Below are 22,073 nucleotides of genomic sequence, written 5' to 3' on the forward strand. Positions count from 1 at the left end.
TGGGGGGGGTGATGCATACTCCACCTGGCTGTGAGTAACACAGAGAACGGAGACAGAGGATGGGCACTCACAATGCACTCAACCCCTCTGCATACATTGGGTGATGGCATGCAAAACAGGCCATGGGAGCCATGAGCATATACTGGTTGCATTGTGTGAATCAATTAGTGCATGTAGAAGTGAGCCGAAGTAACAGTTGGATGCAAGCCATGTTGGCACATCATGTTCTTGATCAGACGACATGACTGACACATACATTCTCGCCTACATACAGGTGATGCAGGCTATCCCCTGAAGAGGTGGCTCCTTACACCAGTCCGGAACCCGCAGAACCAGCACGAGGAGGACTTCAACCGTGCACATACACGTACTCGTGTGGTCATAGAGCAGACATTCGGCCTAATGAAGGCACGGTTCCGAAGCCTCAGCAGGTCTGGTGGGGCACTCCTGTACCACCATGAGAAGGTGGCAAAGATTGTCATGGCATTTGTCATGCTACACAATATGTGCATCAGACGGAATGTGCCCCTGCCCCCTGACGCAGAACTGCAACCACCTGACGATGAGGATGAGGAGGGTGCAGATGGGGCGGCACCCCATGGAGGAGGCGACGCACAGGAGGGGCGTGCAATGCGCCAAAGTATCATCGACCACTACTTCTAGCACACACGGCTGGTGTGAATCACATGGAGACTGCACTTGGGGCACTGTGTGTCTCTGGGACATGCACACTGTGGACTGTACACCAATAAAGCACACATACGCAATGAAAATGTCCATACATTTCATTTTGGGAAAGAAAAAAGTGTATTTAAACTATGAAACGTCGTGACACACCCCCTCCCCCCTGCACACCCCAACACACCCCCTCCCCCCTGCACACCCCAACACACCCCTCCCCCCTGCACACCCCAACACACCCCATGTAGGTGTCAACAGATGCCTGTGACAGTGGCCACAGGCTGTTACAAGCCCCCTCTCCCGGCCCCCGGGGCACCCCTGGCTGTGGAGCGCAGGTTACGTCCGGAACGTCGGACGGGGCTGCTCTGTGCAGAACTGGCAGTGGAGGATGTCCCTGCCTGCCCCCGTGCATGCACGTCCTGTAGGGTGTGGGTGAGCTCAGTGAGTGCACGACGCAAGCCGGCAAGTTCAGCACAGATGTCCCTGGACATGGCCTGTATGGCATCCCTCAGGGTGGCAGTGCTCTGTGCTACTTCGGCCCTTAGGGTCTCCGTGGCCTGTTCAATGGTTGCCCTAGCGCCCACACATTCCGCGGCATGCTCAGCCAGCATCGTGGACAGTTGTTGCTGCCGTTCTGTGATGTCCTCGAGGGACTGCTGCCCCTGCTGGCCCATGGCCAGTGCTGGTGGTGTGATGGAGGGGCTGCTCCCCTCCTGTGGACTGAGGACTGGGCATGGGGTAGAAGGCCACTCCTCTACCTCTGTGTGCCCCTGTGTGTGATCCTCATGGGGGCTGGCATCTGACAAACAGGGGGAATGTAGTAGGTCAGTGGGGCTTCTGCCTTCGTGCTCCTCAATGTCTGAGTCTGAACATGCAGCTATTGCAGCTGTCTCACCCATGTTGCTGCTTGCCGCTGACCCAGTGCCTTCTGTGGCAGGCAATGTTGGTAGAGGTGGAGGAGCTGCTGCTGGCCTGCTGACTAAAGGGGTGCTTGCCGGTGGGACGTCCGGTATGCTTGCAGTGGGTCCTGCTTGTTGTGGGGTCTGCCTCACTGCAGCTGAGGTTGAGGGTGCGGGGACGGTATTATTGGCCTTCTTGGCTCTCTTTGTCGCAGGGGTGTCCTGGTCCTCGGGGTGTGAATCTGTGCCTGTGGTGGAGCAAAGGAGGGAGGGCATTATTGATGGGTCTGCGGACTTTGGAATGACAATGATAGACATTATTCTGGTCAGTAGATGAGGCAGATTTCAGGCAGGGCCATGCAGGTTGTCTCCTTTTAGTGTGGAATGTGGATGCAGGTATGCGGGTGCCAGCAGTGTATACAGGGTGGTGCTCGCATGTGGCTATGGGCAGTGTGGAAATGTGTTGCATTTACACTCTAGGGCAACCTTGTGCTACACATGAATGGACTGCAGTGACTATGGCATGTCTTGTTTGAGGCACCTACCTTCATCGCCTGATGTCGGAGCTCCCCTTTCCATTCCTCCGACGCCTTCAATGGCTTCCATGCCAATCGTGGTTGCACAAATCTCCTCCCACGGTTGGAGTTTTAGTGGGGATTCTGACCCTCCACAGGTACCTAAGGCAAGGTTGCGGTTCGCAGAGATGACGGCTCTGACCCGTATGCGAAGGTCGTCCCAGCGCTTCCTGCACTGCTGTGGGGTGCGGGGTACGGTCCCCACCGCGCTGACGCGCTCGGCCACCAGGGCCCAGATGGCCTTCTTTTTCCCTATCGCTGTCCTGGTCATTTCCGGGGAGAAAACAACAGCTGCGTTGTCTTGCAGGGTCTCCGCAAGCGTGCAGAGTTCCTCCCGGCTGAATCTTTCCTGGCGCTGGCGGTCACATGCCTTCTTAACAGCTTTAGGCATTTTTGGGTAGTTGGATGGGTGGGTGATTGGTTGGGACAGGTGTCAGGGTTGGATCTGGTGTTGTTCAGTAGGATGGCAATGGATTGTGTTTTTAAAGATGGCCGACGTGCTGTTTCCCGTTCCGGCGCGATGACGCTATTTCCAGTTCTGCTTTTTACGGCCACCGCAAATTACGGTGGCCGCTAATTACGGTGGCCGCTAATTACGGTGGACACTACTTACGGTGGCGGAAGTGCACCTTGCTCACTTTACGATGCCGGTAGGGGCCTTTTCCGCCATGGCGTTAATTGCATTACCGCCATGGCGTAATGCTCGTGCGCGATGGGTCGTAATGTGGCGCTCTTTACGCCCTCGGCCCACGGCATAAACGCTCATTACGCCATGGCGGTAATGACGGAAGATTACCTCCTGGGTCGTAATGAGGCCCCAAATCATTACTACACTGATAAACTCTGCATCACTTATTACAGTCAGGTATCCATGTGAACTTTAGACTGAGTCGGTGACCTGACACGCAGCTGCACATTGGTGCACCTCACATGCCTGAGCCACCCGACCTGCTGCAACCGTCTTGTCAGTTATTACAGTAGTGGAGCAACACTAATGTCATGCTGGCTGACTACAGCAATGTGCTGGCATGAGCAGCACGCGCCTCCAGCAGTTTCCCATTCTGGCTCATTGTTATTACTGAAACTGAATAGCTTGCACTGCGGCGCCAGCATTGTTCACACTGTTGCTGCTTGCGGTGAGGCAAAGACTGAATGACATTTCAAAGAATAAAGTTGCCAAAACATCAAATCATAATTAAGCTTAATCACTGACAATCAGTGCTGATGCTCAAAAATAGGTCAGCCTGGCAATCACCCCACACATTAGGAGCTGGGTGTTGCTGTCCTTCAAGAGAAGACAGACCAGGGTTCTGTCACGGTTCGTGATAGATGGAGGTTTGCAGTCCTAACCGCAATAGGAATGTCCTCTCTTGAATGAATGAGAAGGCAAGGTGGCCCATGGGAGGCATGTCAGGTACACGAAGAGAGAAGCAAGTTGTGGCAGCCTGTTATGTTACTTTCTTTGGCTTCACACTGACTGAACAAGTAAAGGGACAACATTATAAAACACATATCCAATCCCTATACATATTGGATGGGAAAAAGGGACCGCCTGTGCCAAGGAAGTGTATTGATCAAGGGAGGGTTAGATCCTGTGACAAAGTTTCCCACCTTGTTTTGTGAACATCCAGTGAGGTAACAAAGAGGGGCTGGGTACCTCAGCACGCAAGTGAACTATGAGTCTAAGGCTGGTATGGGGAGGACCCCCCCTCCCAGTCTCCCAATCTAGGACCCACTAGGCAGCAGGCAACCAGTACATGACACCTCACACTTTAAAATATAGATATTTGTTTTGACAGGGTCACAGGGTCGCAAAGGTAGCATAGCAATGTCCCACTAAGTGACATCAGTTGCTGAAGAAAGGCAACGTTTGTGATCACATTGGTCCTGCCATTGCCCTCCGAGAGATCTTGCCATGTGGAGCAAAGCAGACATGGCTCCACTCATTGAGCCAAGCAATCGCGTGCTTGTGCTAGAACACGCGTTGGCCCAAACCAAAATGGGAGATGCTGCCATTTACAGTCACAGCCTGCCTAATAATCGAAAAACCTCCATAACAACCGTAATTAAGTGTCAGTTAGGCAAAGCTCAATCTACTACGGAGGAATGTGATGAATCGATAGCAATCATCCCTTCTCCCAGTGGGGGCCACCCCATTTGAGGCTAGGGTGGTGACCCCACTTAACAAGACCCTCCCTAGCGGTCTGGCCAAGTGGGACCTCACTGGGAGTGGCAAAGAGAACTGGCCAGCAACATAGGACAAGGTAAGGAAATGTTAGAGTGAGGCAACATAAAGCAATGGAAAGCAGATAGGAATTAAAAGGGTGTCCAGTCATTTGGTCGAAAATAAAAGATCGAATGACCATTTCGTCGAATACCAATTGGTCGGAAAAAAAAAGGTCGAATTTTTTTATTTATTTATTTATTTATATATTTTTTTTTCGTTTCGGTTGGTAAAAAAAAAAAATAATAAAGAAAAAGGGGGTTGGGGGAACCCCCCATATAAAAAAAAAAATCGACCATTTTTTCGAACATTTGGCATTCCATCATTTGGTTTTCGACCAAATGACTGGTAACCATTACAAGCACAGTGGCGTGAGTTGGTTCGAAAATCACAAGCAACAGTGAACATGAATGAAGGTTGGGGAAAGGAATAGCATTGACTTGCAAGGGGGAGAATAGGAGTTTACTGCTGTCCGCGCCACCTCAGTAAAGTATGATGCAAACCGAGTCCGCTGAGGAGTTTGATCATGACTGCGCATGATCCGTAGATCTAATTAATTGCAGATTGCTGTCTCGCGTGGACATGTGTTGGGGATTATCAAGCAAGCATTCGCAAACAGAGCACAGATCAAAGACTGATCTCTCTTTACCAAATGCTGAGAAACCACGTCTACTTCAAAGGCAATCGATGAACTGCCCAAGCTGATAATTGCTTGCATAATCTCCGAACAAGGGAAAGCTATTGCTGGGCCAAATGAGGGAATTATATTTCACTTGGGAAAAAAATGCAGATGATCAACTTGCATGGAAGCCCACCTAGAGCACACTTCACGTTTAAGCCGGTTTGAAACGAATACACGCCAGACAGAGAACAATAAAGATAGCAAGTAATAAAGCAGTGACACTTATGAAATGTTGACAGACTGGCCACTTAACCATCAAGATGAGAGATTTCCCTCAGATGTGCTTGTGAATAAGAAGTGGTGACGATTAATGGTCTCTGTCAGATGACAACATTAGGAGTTAGACGGCTCTTGAAATACTGATATTTGTATGTATTTTATTTAAAAGCGGTCCAAAACAGGATAATCAGTGACCCCCCTATTCTAAGAGCCCCACAGAGACGTGGAATACAGAAATAATGACATGGTTCTCCAGATCTATGTGCAGGCGGCAGTTTTAAAATGGCAGTGGTAAAACAGGCATTTATGGGGGGGTAAACGGTAAACCTTATGCTGGCAGTGTGACCACAAATGGTTTATCCTTTCTAGCTTTTATCTGTGACCGAGAAAGAAACGTTCTCCAGATATCAACCAAATTATACAATTGTGAGTCCTAAACATCTATATAACCCCCATAATGAATGAACTTGAGAGCTATAGTTTCAACCTTCAGCTGAAATCCATAAAAGGCAACAATACCAGTCCCAGTCCAGCATTGTTACTTTTAGGAGCCAGAACCAGCGGAGTAGAAAGTAAATTCCATGTTGCGAGCCAATAGGCTTCTGAATGAGGCTGATTATTTCTCCCGCACCAACTATGCCATCATGATGTGTTTCAATTTGAGACATTTGCATTTTCCTTCACTGCCTACAGATGCCCTGATCAAACATTGGCAAAAAATACAAGATAACTAAATTGGAACACACAATTGCTCAGTAAGGTAGAGGCTCCAACATGGCAGCCATCTTTCAGTCTTCCAGCTCTCCAAATATGTGCGTACTGCCGCTCTTCATGCACAGCAAAGTTACAAATAGCACATTCTACTACTGCACTAGCTCACATGGAGCCTCAGTAAGAGTATTTTGATTGCAGTAAGTAAATCGCAGTAACAGATTAGGTGAAACGTTGACCAAATTGCCATATTTCAGGTTTGGAGGACAATCGCAATGACTTGGCTGGTTGAAGAAATTTACCGATGGTGGAAATACACCCAGTAGTGAATACACCAAACCTCAATGGAGCCCAATAGAATTCCTTTATAGAGCATATCATGGCCTCTCTGCAAATCACAAAATGGCATATTTACCACCAAAGGGAGTGGTGGTATTGATAAAAGAATTTGGCTGAATTACCAGAGATAATTCAGCCAAACTCGTAATAAGTCTTATGGTTCCCCACATGGTCACTTTCAAACTGAATACAAATATGTGGAAATATGTGTGGTGCAGAGTGGTGCAGTCCCATCAGTGTGTGGCGTTCTCCTGCTGACCCATTGGTCTGTTGTTGGTCTGTTGTTGTGTGTGCTGTGCGGGGTGACAGATCCCATCTCTGAGGTTACGACCATAAAAACGCTGGTAGAAAGGCAGTGAGAGGGCTGGTCAAACGGACTGCGTGAAGTATGCTGCAGCCACTGACTTCAAGAACGGTGAGTGCTGAAACCGCTCTTTCGCCGAATCACGCTTTGCTTCACCTCTTCCGGGCCTAAAGGCTTGAGGTCTGGTAACTGTGGGTGTGCGTCCGAAGGAGACAACCCGAAAGCAGCAAGTTAAATGATATTCCAACGATCAGTGATCGAGCTTCCCTACGTCTTCAAGGTGACGACTCAAGCTTTCATGACTCTTTTGACGCATGTTGGAGTACACTTACCACACTAAATGTAGTGTTGCAATCTTTCATTCGCTTTTATAATACAGTGGCACATGAACACTTTGACAGTGAATGAGATAAAGAAAGTCTTAGTGAATGGATCTCAACAGTATTTCAACGAGATCCGGACTCCTTAGGCCCTAACCCAGCCCAGCTAAACCTGCCCGAGTTATCTAAACCACAAGAACGAGCAATAGAGAGAACTGTCATCAAATATGCTATGCAGCCTGATGTTGTAAAACCTGATGACAAGTTTAACAAAGAAATGTCTATCGCAAATCTGTATAATAAGAAAAAGCCAAAGAACATTAAAGGCGGTTTAAAGACTTCGAACAAGAGCTTCTGGAAGTTCTTATGGAAACATCCTCTTAGCAGCCAAAAAAAGAGAGCAAAAGTAGAACAACTATCTACAGCCTCTTGAAAGTATTGTTATTATTGACGATAGTTTGAAAGTTGATAGTACGTGTCAAGCAGGGTATACCAGTGAAACTCTGGAAGATTAATCTATCTCAAGGTCTCCTGTTCTACCTCAGAGAACCTCTCTCTGTTCCAAACCCAAAAAAGGCTAAGAAGGTGCCAAGGAAAGAGTGTGAAATCTCCTCACCAACAAGCACCCCGATAATCAACTTATCCAGGATACCAGGGGTAGAAAAGCAGGAGACCAGTCTGGTGCTGACAAAGCACCAAGGACAAAGAGGAATATCATGGCCCCAGTGGTCAAATGGATGACTCGAACATCTGAGGCTGGGAATTCATCTCAGACAGTAAGGAAAGTGTGGCTTTTTAGTACAGCTAGTCCACTCGGCTACTCTTAAAGCACCAATTGAACTTGATAACTGTAGCCGACGCGAGTGAGTGAGCTCTCTGCATTACGGAAAGACTTATACTATCAATCCCAGGCATTAAATATACGATTATGGAAAGAGAAAAAATGTAACTTGAAATTGGTGCTGTTGATTGTGATTATTAGCCCAGATTTGAGAAAGGCTCTGCTGAGCCGAAACATGTGTTATCACGTAAGGGCACCTTGACGGAATAAAGCAGTTAAAATTCCTTTGTATGTCATTAGTTGGCGCAGAATCCTGGAGTTACTTTCTCTTTTTTCACTTCATTTCAGACAAGTCAGCGAGATAGAGGGAGCTGTCTTGCCACAGCGCAACAGTGTTTGAATGAAAACAATCTATATACTGTGATGGGGTCTGGTGGCCCACTCCGAAAAAGTGCTGGGCATTCTTTAATTTTCAAATCTGTGTTTGAGGATGATTGGAACATTCCCTTAAATAGACGCAGAGTGCTGGCCCTTCCAACTACCATCCCAGAATTAAGTTCGATCTCTTCGTTTGACATCAAATGTGTCCATTTATTTGATCACGCTCGAGTTGGGAAATGTGCTGTTTTTTCCACTCTACGATGATTGAGAGGCTATTAATTGCGCAACAAGAAGACATTCTATTAAAAGGCTTTGAGTGTTACCGTGCACGCCATGCAGATGCCATCCAAAAAGATCATGCACAGGCAAACATTACAATAAGATGTCACTTTGAAATGGATCAACAGAGACATGTTTCCTATGATTCAGAATCTTTGTGTTGGGGCTGGTTCGCGACCGCTCTTCCAACTACAGCAGGAAGCAGATCAGGCTTTAAGTAATAATTGGCAAATATTAGGTTGGACCTCTTGTGGCCCTAATTCCCTTCTGAACAATGATATGAAGACAGCGTTTGATGAATTTGACATAATTCTCCTTAAAGAGACTTGGCTGAGGACTACTCCAGCATGGTATGGGTTTTTCATGGATTCCAAAACAGCTAAGAAATGTTTGAGAGGGAGGCCAAAGGGAGGGCTGCTAACAGCCATTAAAATTTGAAGTTTTGTCGTATTGTGCAAGTGAATACTCACCCTGATACCAAAGGTTCTGGACACTAGGGAAGCTCAGCAACAATCAGCAGTTTTGATAATTAACATGTATTTTAACCCTATTAGTATGGAGTTAAATGCAGTTCTACATGACATTGAAAACGTATTAATTGATTGGTTTGCTGAGTACCTGGACGGCCCTATTGTCTTAGCTGGTGATTTTAATTGTAAAAATCTTGTTACGGATTTTGATTGGGAAGAACTTGATGCTATGAGAAGTGTTGTTCCTATCGCCCATTTGTTGGGCAGGGCAATCAAGGGAGGTTTTGGTCTACATTTCTCTCCAGATGGGCTTTTTTGCAGACCAATTTGTTGTATAATGGTACCCTCAGGCCAACTTGTTCAAATGTGTTCTCTGCCTCTACTATCGAGTATGTCTTCTTAAAGAATGTTGAGGCTGATGAGGTGGGATATCTGAAGATAGTGAAAAACAAATGCAAGTGACCTCGCTATGATACAGTTATCTGTGTATATGAAAAGGAAGCTTCTAGTGGTCTCATGGCCTGGTAATAGGTTTATTCAATATAGTCATAATTATAATCAAGTTAATTGTGATTTATTAAATTAGTGGAATAAACTGACTTTTTAAGAGAAACTTGCACAGTCATCACCAGGGAAGTTTCCTGTTCTGTTAGCTAGGTTGAGAAGGCCAGCGGAGGATAGAACAGTGGTTGCGCAAAGTATTCTCCTATACTCGAATTGTAGCAACTTTGACAGGGAGATTTAAAATAAAAGTCAGATGAGGAAGGATTTCAGGACTTTGTGAAAATGCCCCGATATGACTTGGGCAGAGAAGGTGAAAGGAAAAAAGGTTTTGAGGCATCATTATAGGAATTGGTGTAGGTCTTATCCATACCAAAAATATATTGGGAAAAATCAAGAGCCATTGCTTAAGATCGTCAGGGAGGATACATGTGCCATATGGTGGATACTGAATAATAAAAGTAAGATACAACCTCACGTCCAATTTTCCTATGTATCTGAAGAAGCGTGGATAGAATATTTTACTAACAAATATGATGCTAATAATGATAACACAAGTTTTCTGAAAATTAACAGTATTAACACTTCATCTGGGTTCCCCTCTTTTGAACGATTAGATATTGAGCTCATAATTAACAAGTTAAAGAATTCTACAGCGATTGGTCGTTATGCAATGACGAATGGCATACTTAAGAACAATCCTGTACTTTGGTCTGACATTCTCTATCATTTGTTTACACATATTGCCAGAGAAAGTATCTGCCCCATCTCCTGGACCAATTCGATACCAATCCCAATTTATAAAAAGGACAATAGACATGAACCTTCCAGCTATTGACCTATCTCACTGATCGATACCACCTCAAAAATGTTTGTCAGTTTATTACTTAGGAAAGTAACTGTGTGGGCAGAGGAAACTCATCGTTTTAGTCCCTTAAAAACTGGTTTTAGGAGAAGGGCAGGCACGGTTTTAAGTGGGCTGGCCCTGACTGCCTGTATGTCTGACATTGGGTCTTACTTGGGTCGCTCTCTCTTTTTTCTGCAATCGATCTATCCTCCGTCTATGACAATGTGAATATTTCTTTGCGATGGTTGAAGTTGTTGAGTTGGGGGATAGATCTGCATTTGCTGTGGTTGATTTAAATGCTATATACTAACAATTCTGCCAAAGTCATATTAAACACTCTGGTAGAGCTCTCGAAGAACATTTATCTGAAGAAGGGAGAACGCCAAGGGTGCATTTCAGCCCCTACTCTATTTAATCTATACTTAGCTGATCTATGGGTTGAAAGTAGGGAGTGGGGGTTTTACACTGCCAAGTGGTCTTGTCTGAAGGTGAGTTACATAGTCTATGCTGATGACCTCACCCTAATGGATTATACTCCGGCAGGACTCCAATGCCAGCTATCGGGGGATTAGAAGTACATTAATATGAATCATTTGCAGATTAACTATGGAAAATCATGCATTATGGTTAGCAAAGCATGCAAAAAAGGTAAAGGTTATACATGGAAACTTAGTAGCATGGCAATTAAGAGAATAGAATCGATCTGTTATTTGGGCTTTGTAATATTAGTCAAAAACCAGCGTGTAAAACACACTAAAAATCTGTTCTTGTACTTCATTATCCAAGGTTCTAAAAACCAAACTGTGTGCGTACTCATTGATCCCATTGATTGAGTTTTACAGAGTGAAAGTGTCTCCCATTGTCCTGTATGGATATGAGCTGATGAATGTCTCAAATAGGACATTTTTTTGGATGTTCTAGAGGCCAAAATTCTGAAACAAGTGCTGGGGCTCCTGATCTCAGTTCCAATTAGTGTCATCAGATTGGAACTGGGATTGACCGCATTATGGTCCCAGTACATCAAGAGGAGTTTATCCTTATTCAACAAATGTACTCTTGGGTTCTACCTCAAGGCATTACTATCGAAGGACATTAATCCTTTTTTTTTAATTTAAGTGGAGATGTGAAAACATGCTTGCTGCCTTAGACTTGAAAGGGTTCAGAGCCAGATGGAACTCTGAAAAAGAAGATCAAAATTGGGATAGATCAATGTTACTCAGGAAAGGAATCCTTTATCTTCCCCCCTAGTGTACTTAGTCAAATTTCAATTGTCTAAATACCGTGACTGGTATGTTAAATTTGGATTGAACTGTCTCCCCACCTTTGACATTGTTGGTCCAAAGCTAGGAATCCCTAGGGAATTGGGAACTTGTAGATTGTGTGGATCTGACTCTTCAGAGACAATATTCCATCTAGTGATGCTTTGTCAATTTTTTCTGAATCACAGAATACAAGGTTTTGGGCGTTTCATTCATTCAACTTCCCAGATTAAGAGTTATGGTGCAGGCTTATGACTAGCTCATAAATTTTGCTTATTATAGCCTCGGTTAAGATGTTAATCGGCATCTTCCTAGAACGAAACAAGGCCCATTGGACCATATCTGTATATGTGATTATTAATTGGGGAGGCCCCTATAGTACCAGAATCATTTTTTACTAAGAATGCACTGATGTAATGAAGATTTGTAATATTGTTCTGTACTTTTAGATTGTGTTCTGTTATCTATTTTAACTTTTTCATGTGTGTATTTGTATAAATGTACTTGAACTGAAAACACAATAAATAAATAAAAAACACGAAATATCTGTTAAACGTGTTGAAGGGAAATAAAGACAGCATTATTTCAAACACACGAAGTGTGTTCTCTGCATTCAACCTTAATATATTTAGTAAACCTACTATAGACAGTTTTTTCCTGTTCTGGAAAAAAATCATTGGCTGCGTTTCTCAAAGAGGATGTGCAGCCTAGACTGGTTAAGGGTTCACTCATGTGTACATTGTAAATGCAGCTCAATGGAAGGAAGTTATGACAATGCCGATATCTTTACTTTTTCTGCTATGTATTTTTCATTTGATTATATTTTTCAATTTGCAACATGAAAAAAGGAACAGGTTTATAAATGTTCAGCCACTTATGTGTGATTAATACTAGCAAATATGCTGATCTGCTCGGACATGCAGATATGCCAGGCCCTCATTAGAAGTTTGGCGGTAAAATGAACAAAGGGCAAGTATTTGGAATGCAACCTATTTTTACTGACCTCCCGATTAAAGGGTGAGTTTGCTAAGCATTGTTTATGTAGGAGTAATTAAACAAATGTGCAAAGCAGCATTTCAATGACACAACACACGATGAGTGTTGCATGCAGATTCCCTACAAAGCACATGCAATATTTAGGGCATACTCCTATGTTAAAAAACATCATAAAAACGGCCCAAAATACTTTGATTGTTTTGCCCCTTCTGAAAGTTTAAGGTTTCCAGGTATGGAAAAATTGTACCAACGTCAGCATGAGGGACTAAATAGATGATGCATACAAATGCATCTTGGAAAAACAAAACCGTTATCAACATAAGATACCAACAATAGCTACTTAGCATTTGGGAACCCCCCCCCTTGACCTCCACAAATCTCACAGAAAAACGACTGAAATTCATATGGAAGATAGAGTGAGATATAGAAATCAGCAGGCTATAGCGGAAAGGCAAAAAATCATAATCATATTACATATAAGTCACAAACAATATATCATGGACAAAGCCCTGCCACTCAGTTGCTCCGCCCGCCGCCAGTTTTCACGCCTTCCAGGCAGCTACGTAAGGACTCCAGGCAAGATCCACCCAGACAGCATTGAAGAAGGTGCTGGTCATGTGACCAGGTTTTGCCACTCAGCTGCTCCGCCCACCACCAGTGTTCACGCCTTTCACGCAGCCTCATTTCCTTTGCAGTTCCTCAGCATGTGCAAGTGGATTTTGGTCACATACCTTAAGCCCCACCCATTTATGTAGCGCTGCCCCTTCCCTTTCTTTCTTAATGCTGACATCAAGGGCATCCCTCATACGGGCAACCAAAGTGAAAGACAGATGAAGAAAAGGGCAATTCCTGTTTGGCACTGGTAAGCCTCAGGACCAGAACCCATGATCCTCTAACATCGTGTAAGGTCTCTTGAATATGTGTTTTACCCCTTTCTCCACAACAGACCATCCCTACCATCAACCCTCATAGCCAAACACGCCGTTCAGCAGCAACATCATGACATCGCATTGCAGTAATCTTACCCACGTCACCATAGATGCCATCAGCACTCCATCATTTAGCAATAAAACAAAAAATTATGCTCGCAAATGTCCGCTCAGCAAGCAACCATGCAGCAAACATCGCTGACCTCATAATCACACATGACTGGAAGCCATCTTTATTACTGAAACCTGCATAACATCTACCTCCACACACAGAATCCTACAACAAGACCATCCAAACAAGTTTGGCTGAGGCCTTGCCATCATTCACAAAACATCATGGCCATGCACCTGACTGGATGTTGCCACGATAGGCTCTTTCAAAACCTTTCCTACAACTTCCGGCTCTCTCCAACCGACACTGTCACTTTTCACCTCCAGATCACCTGAGCCCCACACCTCCTTCATCGAAGACTTCACAGACTTGGTTACCATAATATATCTCAGGCATGCCAACTACATCTTCCATGGCTACTTCAACATTCCTGGCAAACCACAAACCAAGTCAATGAAGGAAGATATCCACTACCTACTTGACACTCTGAATGTCACATAGCACACAAAGGACCCTACTCACAGGAAAGGTAATAATCCTTAACCTCATCATCACCACCCTTCCCATCCTCTGTCAAAGCATTCCTATCCCGCTTGACTGGTCAGGCCATCTGGAAATCTCCTTTGACAGTAGTCACACCACAATTGTCAAGCAAACCCACTGGAAACCCAGCAAGCAATTCTTCAGCTCATTCAAGAACTTCCAAGTAGAGGGTCTCACAGAAGACCTCACCAAACTCCCCTTCACATGGGCTGATCTACCTCTGACGAACCAGGACTTTGGCTCGTTTACCAAAAAACTTAACACCACCCTTGCCACCAACATCAACCACCATGCCCCAGTGAGCAATGTACCATCAAGCATAAATCCTCTGCACCCTGTTACATTCAAGAACTCAACTTCAACAACTGAACGATAAGAAAACAAGAAAATCCTGTAGTGCATCTGACCTTGCCCTTCTCAAGGAAGTCTGTGCTACACACTGACGCCTGACGCCCACTTCCCAGTTGAACTACAACCAAAACATCATAGCCAAGGGTAACAATGAAAGCAGAGCCCTCTTTAATGCCATTAACCCTCTGCTGGATCCCACCCATACCGCATTCCATCAAAACATCCACGGCCATTAACTCCTTCTTCATCAACAAGATCAGCATGATAGGCCAAAATACATATACACCAACGTTACAACTGACAGAATACTACACATCCCATCTTGCAAAATCATAACAACCTGGACAACTTTCATGACACTCACTATGGAAGACTTCACTAGCACTGTTGCATCCATCAAGGCCACTACGTACATAGATGATATCCTCCCTGCCTCTGTATTCACAACCCTTCCTACTGAAGCTCTCCTTCCTTACCTGACAATCATCAACATCTCCCTAACTCAAGGCACCGTCTGATTGACCAAGGCTGGACCAATTGTACAGCTTCTCAAGAAACCAACACTGAACCCTGGCAACTTCGGCAACTGCCCCATCAGCCATCTTTTTTTCCTGGGTAAGATCCTTGAGAAAGCACTAGCCGCGCAATTCCTCCAACACATTGTAGCCAACTACCGCCTTCAGTCCTACCAATCTGGATTCAGACCCAGATGCAACACAGAAACAGCTACCATCAAGGTGATCGACGATGCCATTAATATCCTTAATGATGTCCATCCTTGTCTCCTGGTTTTCCTTGACTTCTCCCAAGCATTTGACACAGTAGACCACCAGCCACTCACCGTCAATCTACATCGCCACATGGGGATCTGCAAGATCATCTGCAGTTGGTTCAAATCATACCTTGCTATTTGCCACCAGTTTGTACAAATTGATTCCTCTAGATGACCAACACTACCCATCACCTGTGGAGTTCTGCGGGGATTCATCCTCTCCCCCGTTATCTTCAATCTTTATATTGTACCACTTGAAACCCTCCTCGCTCCACACAACATCCACATCCATCAATATGCAGATGACATGCAATTCTCCCTCAAAATATACTTCATCAAAGACATCCACAGGCTCAAGGCCTGCCTCTGATTGATCCAGTCACTGATGTCCAATACTTCCCTGAATCTCAATCCCTCCAAGACTGAATTCCTATTTCTGACAAACAACAGCGAACATCCTGACATCCAGACCTGACTCTCAGCTGGGTGCCTCAGGGCTTTACACATCAGATGGCCACCTGTGTCCCTTGGGTTCGACATCGACAAACCCCTCTCCTTCAAACAACAAATAGCAGGTACGACACAGACAGCTTGCTACCATCTTTCTCTCCTGCAGAAAATCAAGCCCTTCATCCCAGAAAACAAAAGATCTGCTGTCCAAGGCTTGGTCCTCTCCCACCTGTATAGTTGCAATGCCTTTTTGGAAGGCCTTCCAGCACCTACCCTGGCACCCCTGTGATGTACCCTGCATGCTGTAGCATGGCTCATCAAAGGACAAGTTCGACCACATCAACCCGACCCTCATCAAACTTCACTAGCTCCATGTATCATCTTCAAATCCTGCTGCATCATCTACAAGACTGTCAACCTGAAGTCCCCAAGCTACCTCACTGAGAACCTCAGCATCTCTGGAGACCAACGATCCACCAGACATAAGGGCATGTGAAGACAGGCCTTCTCTGTCTATGCCACAAGACTCTGGAACCTCCTCCCTGTCAACATCAGATCCACTTTCCCACTTCTACAGTTCAGGAAGGAAGGAACTTGAGACCCCCCTTCTTCAAGGAGGAATAGCTCCTCTCTAACACCTATGTCCACATACCCTTCACTCCCCACTCTGCATTGGTCTGGGTGATCTGATCCCCTGGTTGCTTGTAGATCCCTTGCAGACACATTTCCCACCTTCCTCCTCCCTGTTGTTGGCTCCCCACTTCCTTGTTTCCCTGCTTCCCACACTCTGTTGTTCCCCCTATGATTGTGCTCCGTTACTTATCGAAGCTAGGTCTGTGCTCAAGAAATACCCTGATAATAATAATAACAAATAATAATAAAAATAGATGAAAAGAAAAGAGGAATCATAGTAAACATAAACCCTAAACATGTTACAAACAGGATTCAAGTGCATAGTCTACATTGGAAGAGTGAAATGAGAGAATAAAAAAATGGTGCCATGTGCATGCATACCATCGAACATCCATTAACATCAAAGCAAGGCTAGACACGTTTGAAAACCAGCTCAAAAGATCCTCCTGTCTACAACGGGAGTGATGAATGTGTACTATGACATTCCACCAATCTTTGTGTGTGGGGACATGTTTATGCATCCCTTTCAGGGCAATCCACCTAAGGGAAACCAACAATTAATTTGGTATTGAGTGAATTGCATGCAGTGAACAATCCCAGCAGGCAACTCAGTTTCGAGAGTGGAACAGTTTCTTCCACAGTTGTACTTAAAACATTTGTTATATCTGAACAATAATCCTGATATGGTGCACAGGACCAAGCAGGATTCATAAAGTCTGATCTATCTAGCATGCCTCTCTGGAAACTCCCAAGATTGGCTGGGTCATGATATGTAGTTTCAGATAAGTATGGTACAGTTGATGTAAATATCTGTAGTGGCTAATTATTGACTGGGAGCCCAGGAAGACGGTGTGTGTAAGACAGCTGATGATCAGCCACTGGCTTCTAGTGAAACCAAGCTGTTGATTTAATTTCCATGTTTCCATGTTTTTAATTTCCTTCCCCCTCCACTTACCCACCGCACTCCCCGCCCCCTGCACTTGTGCGATTTCAAGGCCACCTGGCCTAGCAGGATCGTTGTCTCTGTCCCCCCCCCCTTGCCTCATCACGCCTTGAAACACTTGTGTATCGGCGCATTATAAATGCCATATCATATCATATCAGTGTGGCATGCTCTTTATAGAGTTTGCAAGTCTGCCGTTGAGGATAAAGTTGAGCTACCAGTTGCAAGGTTGAGTCACTGTAACCTCTTTCTGGACCAGTGTATTCACCTCAGGGTGCCTCAGGAAACTAGCCCATTACTTTTTTAGGGTATCTCTCATTCTGTAGTACTGAATATGATCGTGGCAGACTGAGGGATGTGGGGTAACAGCATTGGTGAAGAAACAAATTTGCCATTAGAAACATTCTCCCACAAACAAATCCAGCTTCCTTCCCAAATCTGACATACATCCTTAGGAAAGGTGATCTCCACCAGGGAGGGACCTCCACATATGCAATTGATAGTGAACACTTGTTTAACCCTCATGATGTTACCCAATCGCTTAGAAGCCTCTTCCCTGGACCAGAACATAACATGCAGAAACTGAGACAAAAATTAAAATCAGTAGGATTGGTGATAAACATAACCCCGACTCATGTGGTCTAGTATGTACACTCTGTTGATGCCCAAGAGTCCTACCGTCCCAAAAAAGAATAGTAAGATGTCTTTGGGGGCTCTTGGACTGGTAGTAGGGAGTGCAATCAGAAACAGATATATCCATTTGGGTATGATCAGCATTGTGTGACCGCCACCCATCCCATCATTGTTAAAGATAATGTGAGCCACCTGCTGACATGATCATCAAGGTAGTCAAACAAGGGGAGATATTTTAGATTAAATACAATGTTGAGGTTACAGCACATATGTCATAGATGGCCTTAAAAATTCACAATAAAGAGAATCGTTTTATTGTGTTTTATTATACATGAATGCAACTGGTCTGGGTAGACTGGGAATGTGGAAAATATGTCCATGCAGATTTCTAGACCTCCATGTGGTCTCCTTCCACTCTTCCACAGGCATCCCTAGCCCCAGGAATATCCTCAATGTATTCAAAAGCACAGTAACCTCTACTGTCTAGGCCTTTTTTGTATCTATCTCCCTCCAGGACTTTCTAAGATCTACTGTTGATCTGTTATGGCTTCCCACTCTCATCCGGTTTTCTTTTACAATTTCTCTCCTTCTCACTCTTTCTCTTACTCTCTCAGTCTATGTCTCTCTCTCTATCTGTCACCTCTCTCCTTATCAGTCATGTCCCTGGTTATGACTGATAGATAGCTTATTTTCTTATGTGAGGTAACTAGAGCAGGTCTGACATATTTTGTTTGTTCTCACCTCCAGATGCATTTGTTCCTGCGCCTATGTCCATGTAGGCAATGCCCCAGGTCCCACAATTTCAATGGCTGAAAGGGCCCTCTTCTTCCACAGTCACAGAACCACTGCTCGAATGATTTCTCCTCCTTGGGCCACATTCCCACTCTAGTGAGAGCAGGTCCAGGGTTTGAGGTTGTTCCACCACTTCTTGATCTCCATGCTGGTTCGGTGGTGGGTAGAAATGAGCACTACGCAATCTCTGATGGCCTCACAAAAGCAATCCCTCCTCTGGGCATTGGTCTTCAACATAAAGTGTCCAGATAGCAGAAGTTCACAAATTCTTGGTGTGACCGGGCACCGCTGTAGGTAGGTTAAGTATTCTCAATTGTTTATTGGTTATTCTGATTAAGGTCAAAGTGAGGGGTGCATACCCATTGGAAAATGCATCTGCATGTGGCATTTCGAGATAATGGGAGAACTGTGGACCTTGGCTATTGAAATCCTGTGGTGTGGGTTGCAAACCCTTCGTCTAGCTAAAGAGCCAGAGTCATACATGTTAAGTGCTACAGGGTGCGCTGCCAGATGGGCAGCTGATGATTGTGACATGTTGAGACACGCAGACCCCCATGCGCATTCTATGTGCCAAGGAGATGGAATTGTGCAAAATATGTTATTGAGAAACATTAGGCACATTTCTGGAGCATTTCATTTGTAGTCAAATACAGCACCGAAATTGGTATGATTCATTGCCTAATTCCAGACTGTTTATTTTTTCTCCCTTGTCTTTTCCTTCCCTTTTCCATTGTTCTCATTGCTTTGATTTATTGATTCCCACTACACATTCATACTGTCTTATTGGACCATGTGATCACTGACATTTACGCGACGTTGTGTCTCTTTTTAACCATGCTAGTTGTCATATCGAATATGTAATTGTAGAGGCGGGATGTAATCACTACGTGCATTTTCAACGTTTCCACATGGTTGACTATTGATGTATCTTTCTGTTATTGGCATGGGGTTGCCCTCGCTACACTGATTGTATGGGGTCCCGATGCCTTCCTAATGACATGCACATCTTTATGCCCTGATGATGGACCACTGGTCCTAAATGCATAGGCTTTGTAGCTTTTTGGCACTGACCGCAGTATAGTAGTCAACACATTGGATACACATTGTTTTGTCTCAACAAAAATCTGGAGTTATTTACTTTTTTGAACCTTACGAATACAGCAAGATCGATGACACCCTTAACGTACATGGCTTTGACTCTTTACCTAGAATAAGGGTGTGCAGCCCACACCACTGGCTTTCACTAGCCAAGGTCCACAGTTCTGCCAGATAGCCGAAGTGCCATCTTTGCCACCTGTTCCACCACCGCATCTAACTCTACCGCAGAGAATTTCATATTACAGTGATGCCCATAACCATCATGTCTGGCAGCACTACCTCAATCCCCTACAGGTTGGGACTGACTACTTACTTTGCTTACATAGCCACAGGAAATGGTGATGATGTCTCATGCATGCGTTAATGGTCTTCTTTTAAAATACACATCTGCATGCAGTAACAGTCCATTTATTGCATGCAGAGTTTTTGGTGAACCGGTCAGTGGTGTTGTATGGGCCTGTAGTCAAATAGTGATCAAATCACTTAACATTATCTGAGCATTTTAATTAGTCAATATTAAACATGGTAAACTCTTCAATGAACTCACCTACTGCTTAATCTAAATGCTGTCACATATTTTTGATTTGCTATAATATCCAAGAAATACAACTAGCCTAAGTATAATTAGGCATTGATGAAGTTGAATATCCTATTTTATCTTATTTAAGGGGGCTCACCCAGAATCATCCAAGAGAATACATTCAAGACAAGCTGCTGCTGCGTTTGCTCCAGATCTGAAGATTACTTGTCCCCAAGAAGTTCCAGGCCTCGACACTGAGAGGATTCCAGGCAGGGGGGCTCCTACAACTGAAACAAGCATAACAAGAGAAGGTTAGCCTGGTGGTCTCAACTTGTGATGTGTATTTATTACATTGTATCTGAATTCATATGTCCTTATTGACCGATGCATGTTATATCTGTTTGAACATTTAACAAAAGACCTGTCTTATTTTAAGAAATGTTTCACTTCTCTGAAACATAACACAATAGTGTTCCCCTTTAAATGGTGTGAAGTATTCCACATCCCTTCCTTGTGGGTTATAATGTGTTGCCCTGCATCATCAGCCATGGCTGTGCCGTACATTTACGTTTTGTGGAGGCCGGATCAGTGATCCAGTCGGATCAGTATAAGAGTGGAGATTAGCCACTTCTCTAGTGTAACGTATGAGAATGGGCAGATTGTGTGTCTGTTAAGGAGGTTTGACCTGGCACCCTTGGAGGTAGAAGTAATTCATTGTTGAAGTTGGAGATTGTTTTCAAATAGCACCATCACAATGCGTGCCATGTGGGATGCAGTGAAGGTTCTGAATTGGAGGTCCCGGACAGGAAAAGGGGAGGGAAAGTTGGTTGAGGTACTAGAAGTCAGGAGGTAAATTATCTCAGTTTAGAGGAATTGAGCAGCAGAGACTTATTCTTCATCGAGTGGTGAAAGTCAGTCATCCAGTCAGTCATGCAAGAGGGAAGAACTGGGGTAACGAGAACGGAAGAGAAGAGAATTTAGGTGCCATCCGCAAGAATATGTGAGATGAGTTTTCCAAATGACATGGTGCAAGTGAAAGTCACAGGGGTCATAGAACAGACCCTTGAGAGAACTCTACTGGTAAAGGGGTTGTAGAGGATATTGCTCTACATGGGCAGTGTCCTGAAAACTGAGACGAGAGTTAGGAGGAGTGACGCAGGCCAATAATACACATCTTCCTACGCACTGAACAGTGAGAGATGGTTATTTTACACTCATCACTATTCTCACTGCATCTATTGGTAAATTATCACTGTAATTGAATCACATGTATCTCTGCTTCTAAATGTTAGATGTGAATGACAGTCTAATGTCAATCCCACCGTTACCGGTGCTTCTAGTGGTTGCTGGATTAAGTAAATGGCACTGTTTGGCTGCACACTCGTCAAGTTTATCGAAGGTGCAGCATGATATGAAGGGGGCGCATCCTATCACGCCATTACCAAAGGCGCAGATGGGATGGATTACTTCTCAACTCCATTGACCTGCCTTCATTATATTGAAAGATGATGTTGAGGTCAAGATAACGTATGATATATACGATGGGACATGATGGGGGGAAGTCAAGACAGTTGCACGTGGAAGATATTCTTCAGACAAAACAGGTTAAAGTATGACAAAATATGTTGTTGAGGAAATTAAGCTGGCAAAATTGAAGAGGGTACCCCAAATGAGCAGGTGCTAGAGGATGATTAGTAGTTTAACTGTGCCGCAACGTAAACAAGCAAAGAGGCAACCATATATGTTATATTCATGTGTGGAATTTCATAATGGCAACATTCAGGCACACATAGATCACAAGGTGTCCCTGCGTAAGAAGGTGCAGCTGT

The 22,073-nt window shown here is 44.5% G+C and overlaps 1 protein-coding gene across 1 annotated transcript in view; it reads left to right on the top strand.

Moving 5' to 3' along the window:
- THEMIS (thymocyte selection associated) overlaps positions 1-22,073 on the top strand; it is a 557,215-nt gene that overhangs the window by 451,629 nt on the left and 83,513 nt on the right. The window contains exon 5 of the mRNA XM_069607495.1: positions 20,393-20,555. Coding sequence (XP_069463596.1) covers positions 20,393-20,555 — 163 coding nt within the window. The remainder of the gene's footprint in view (positions 1-20,392; positions 20,556-22,073) is intronic.

The sequence above is a fragment of the Ambystoma mexicanum genome, chromosome 4q, assembly GCF_040938575.1.
Source record: "Ambystoma mexicanum isolate Mex_15411 chromosome 4q, UKY_AmexF1_1, whole genome shotgun sequence".
NCBI lineage: Eukaryota > Metazoa > Chordata > Amphibia > Caudata > Ambystomatidae > Ambystoma > Ambystoma mexicanum.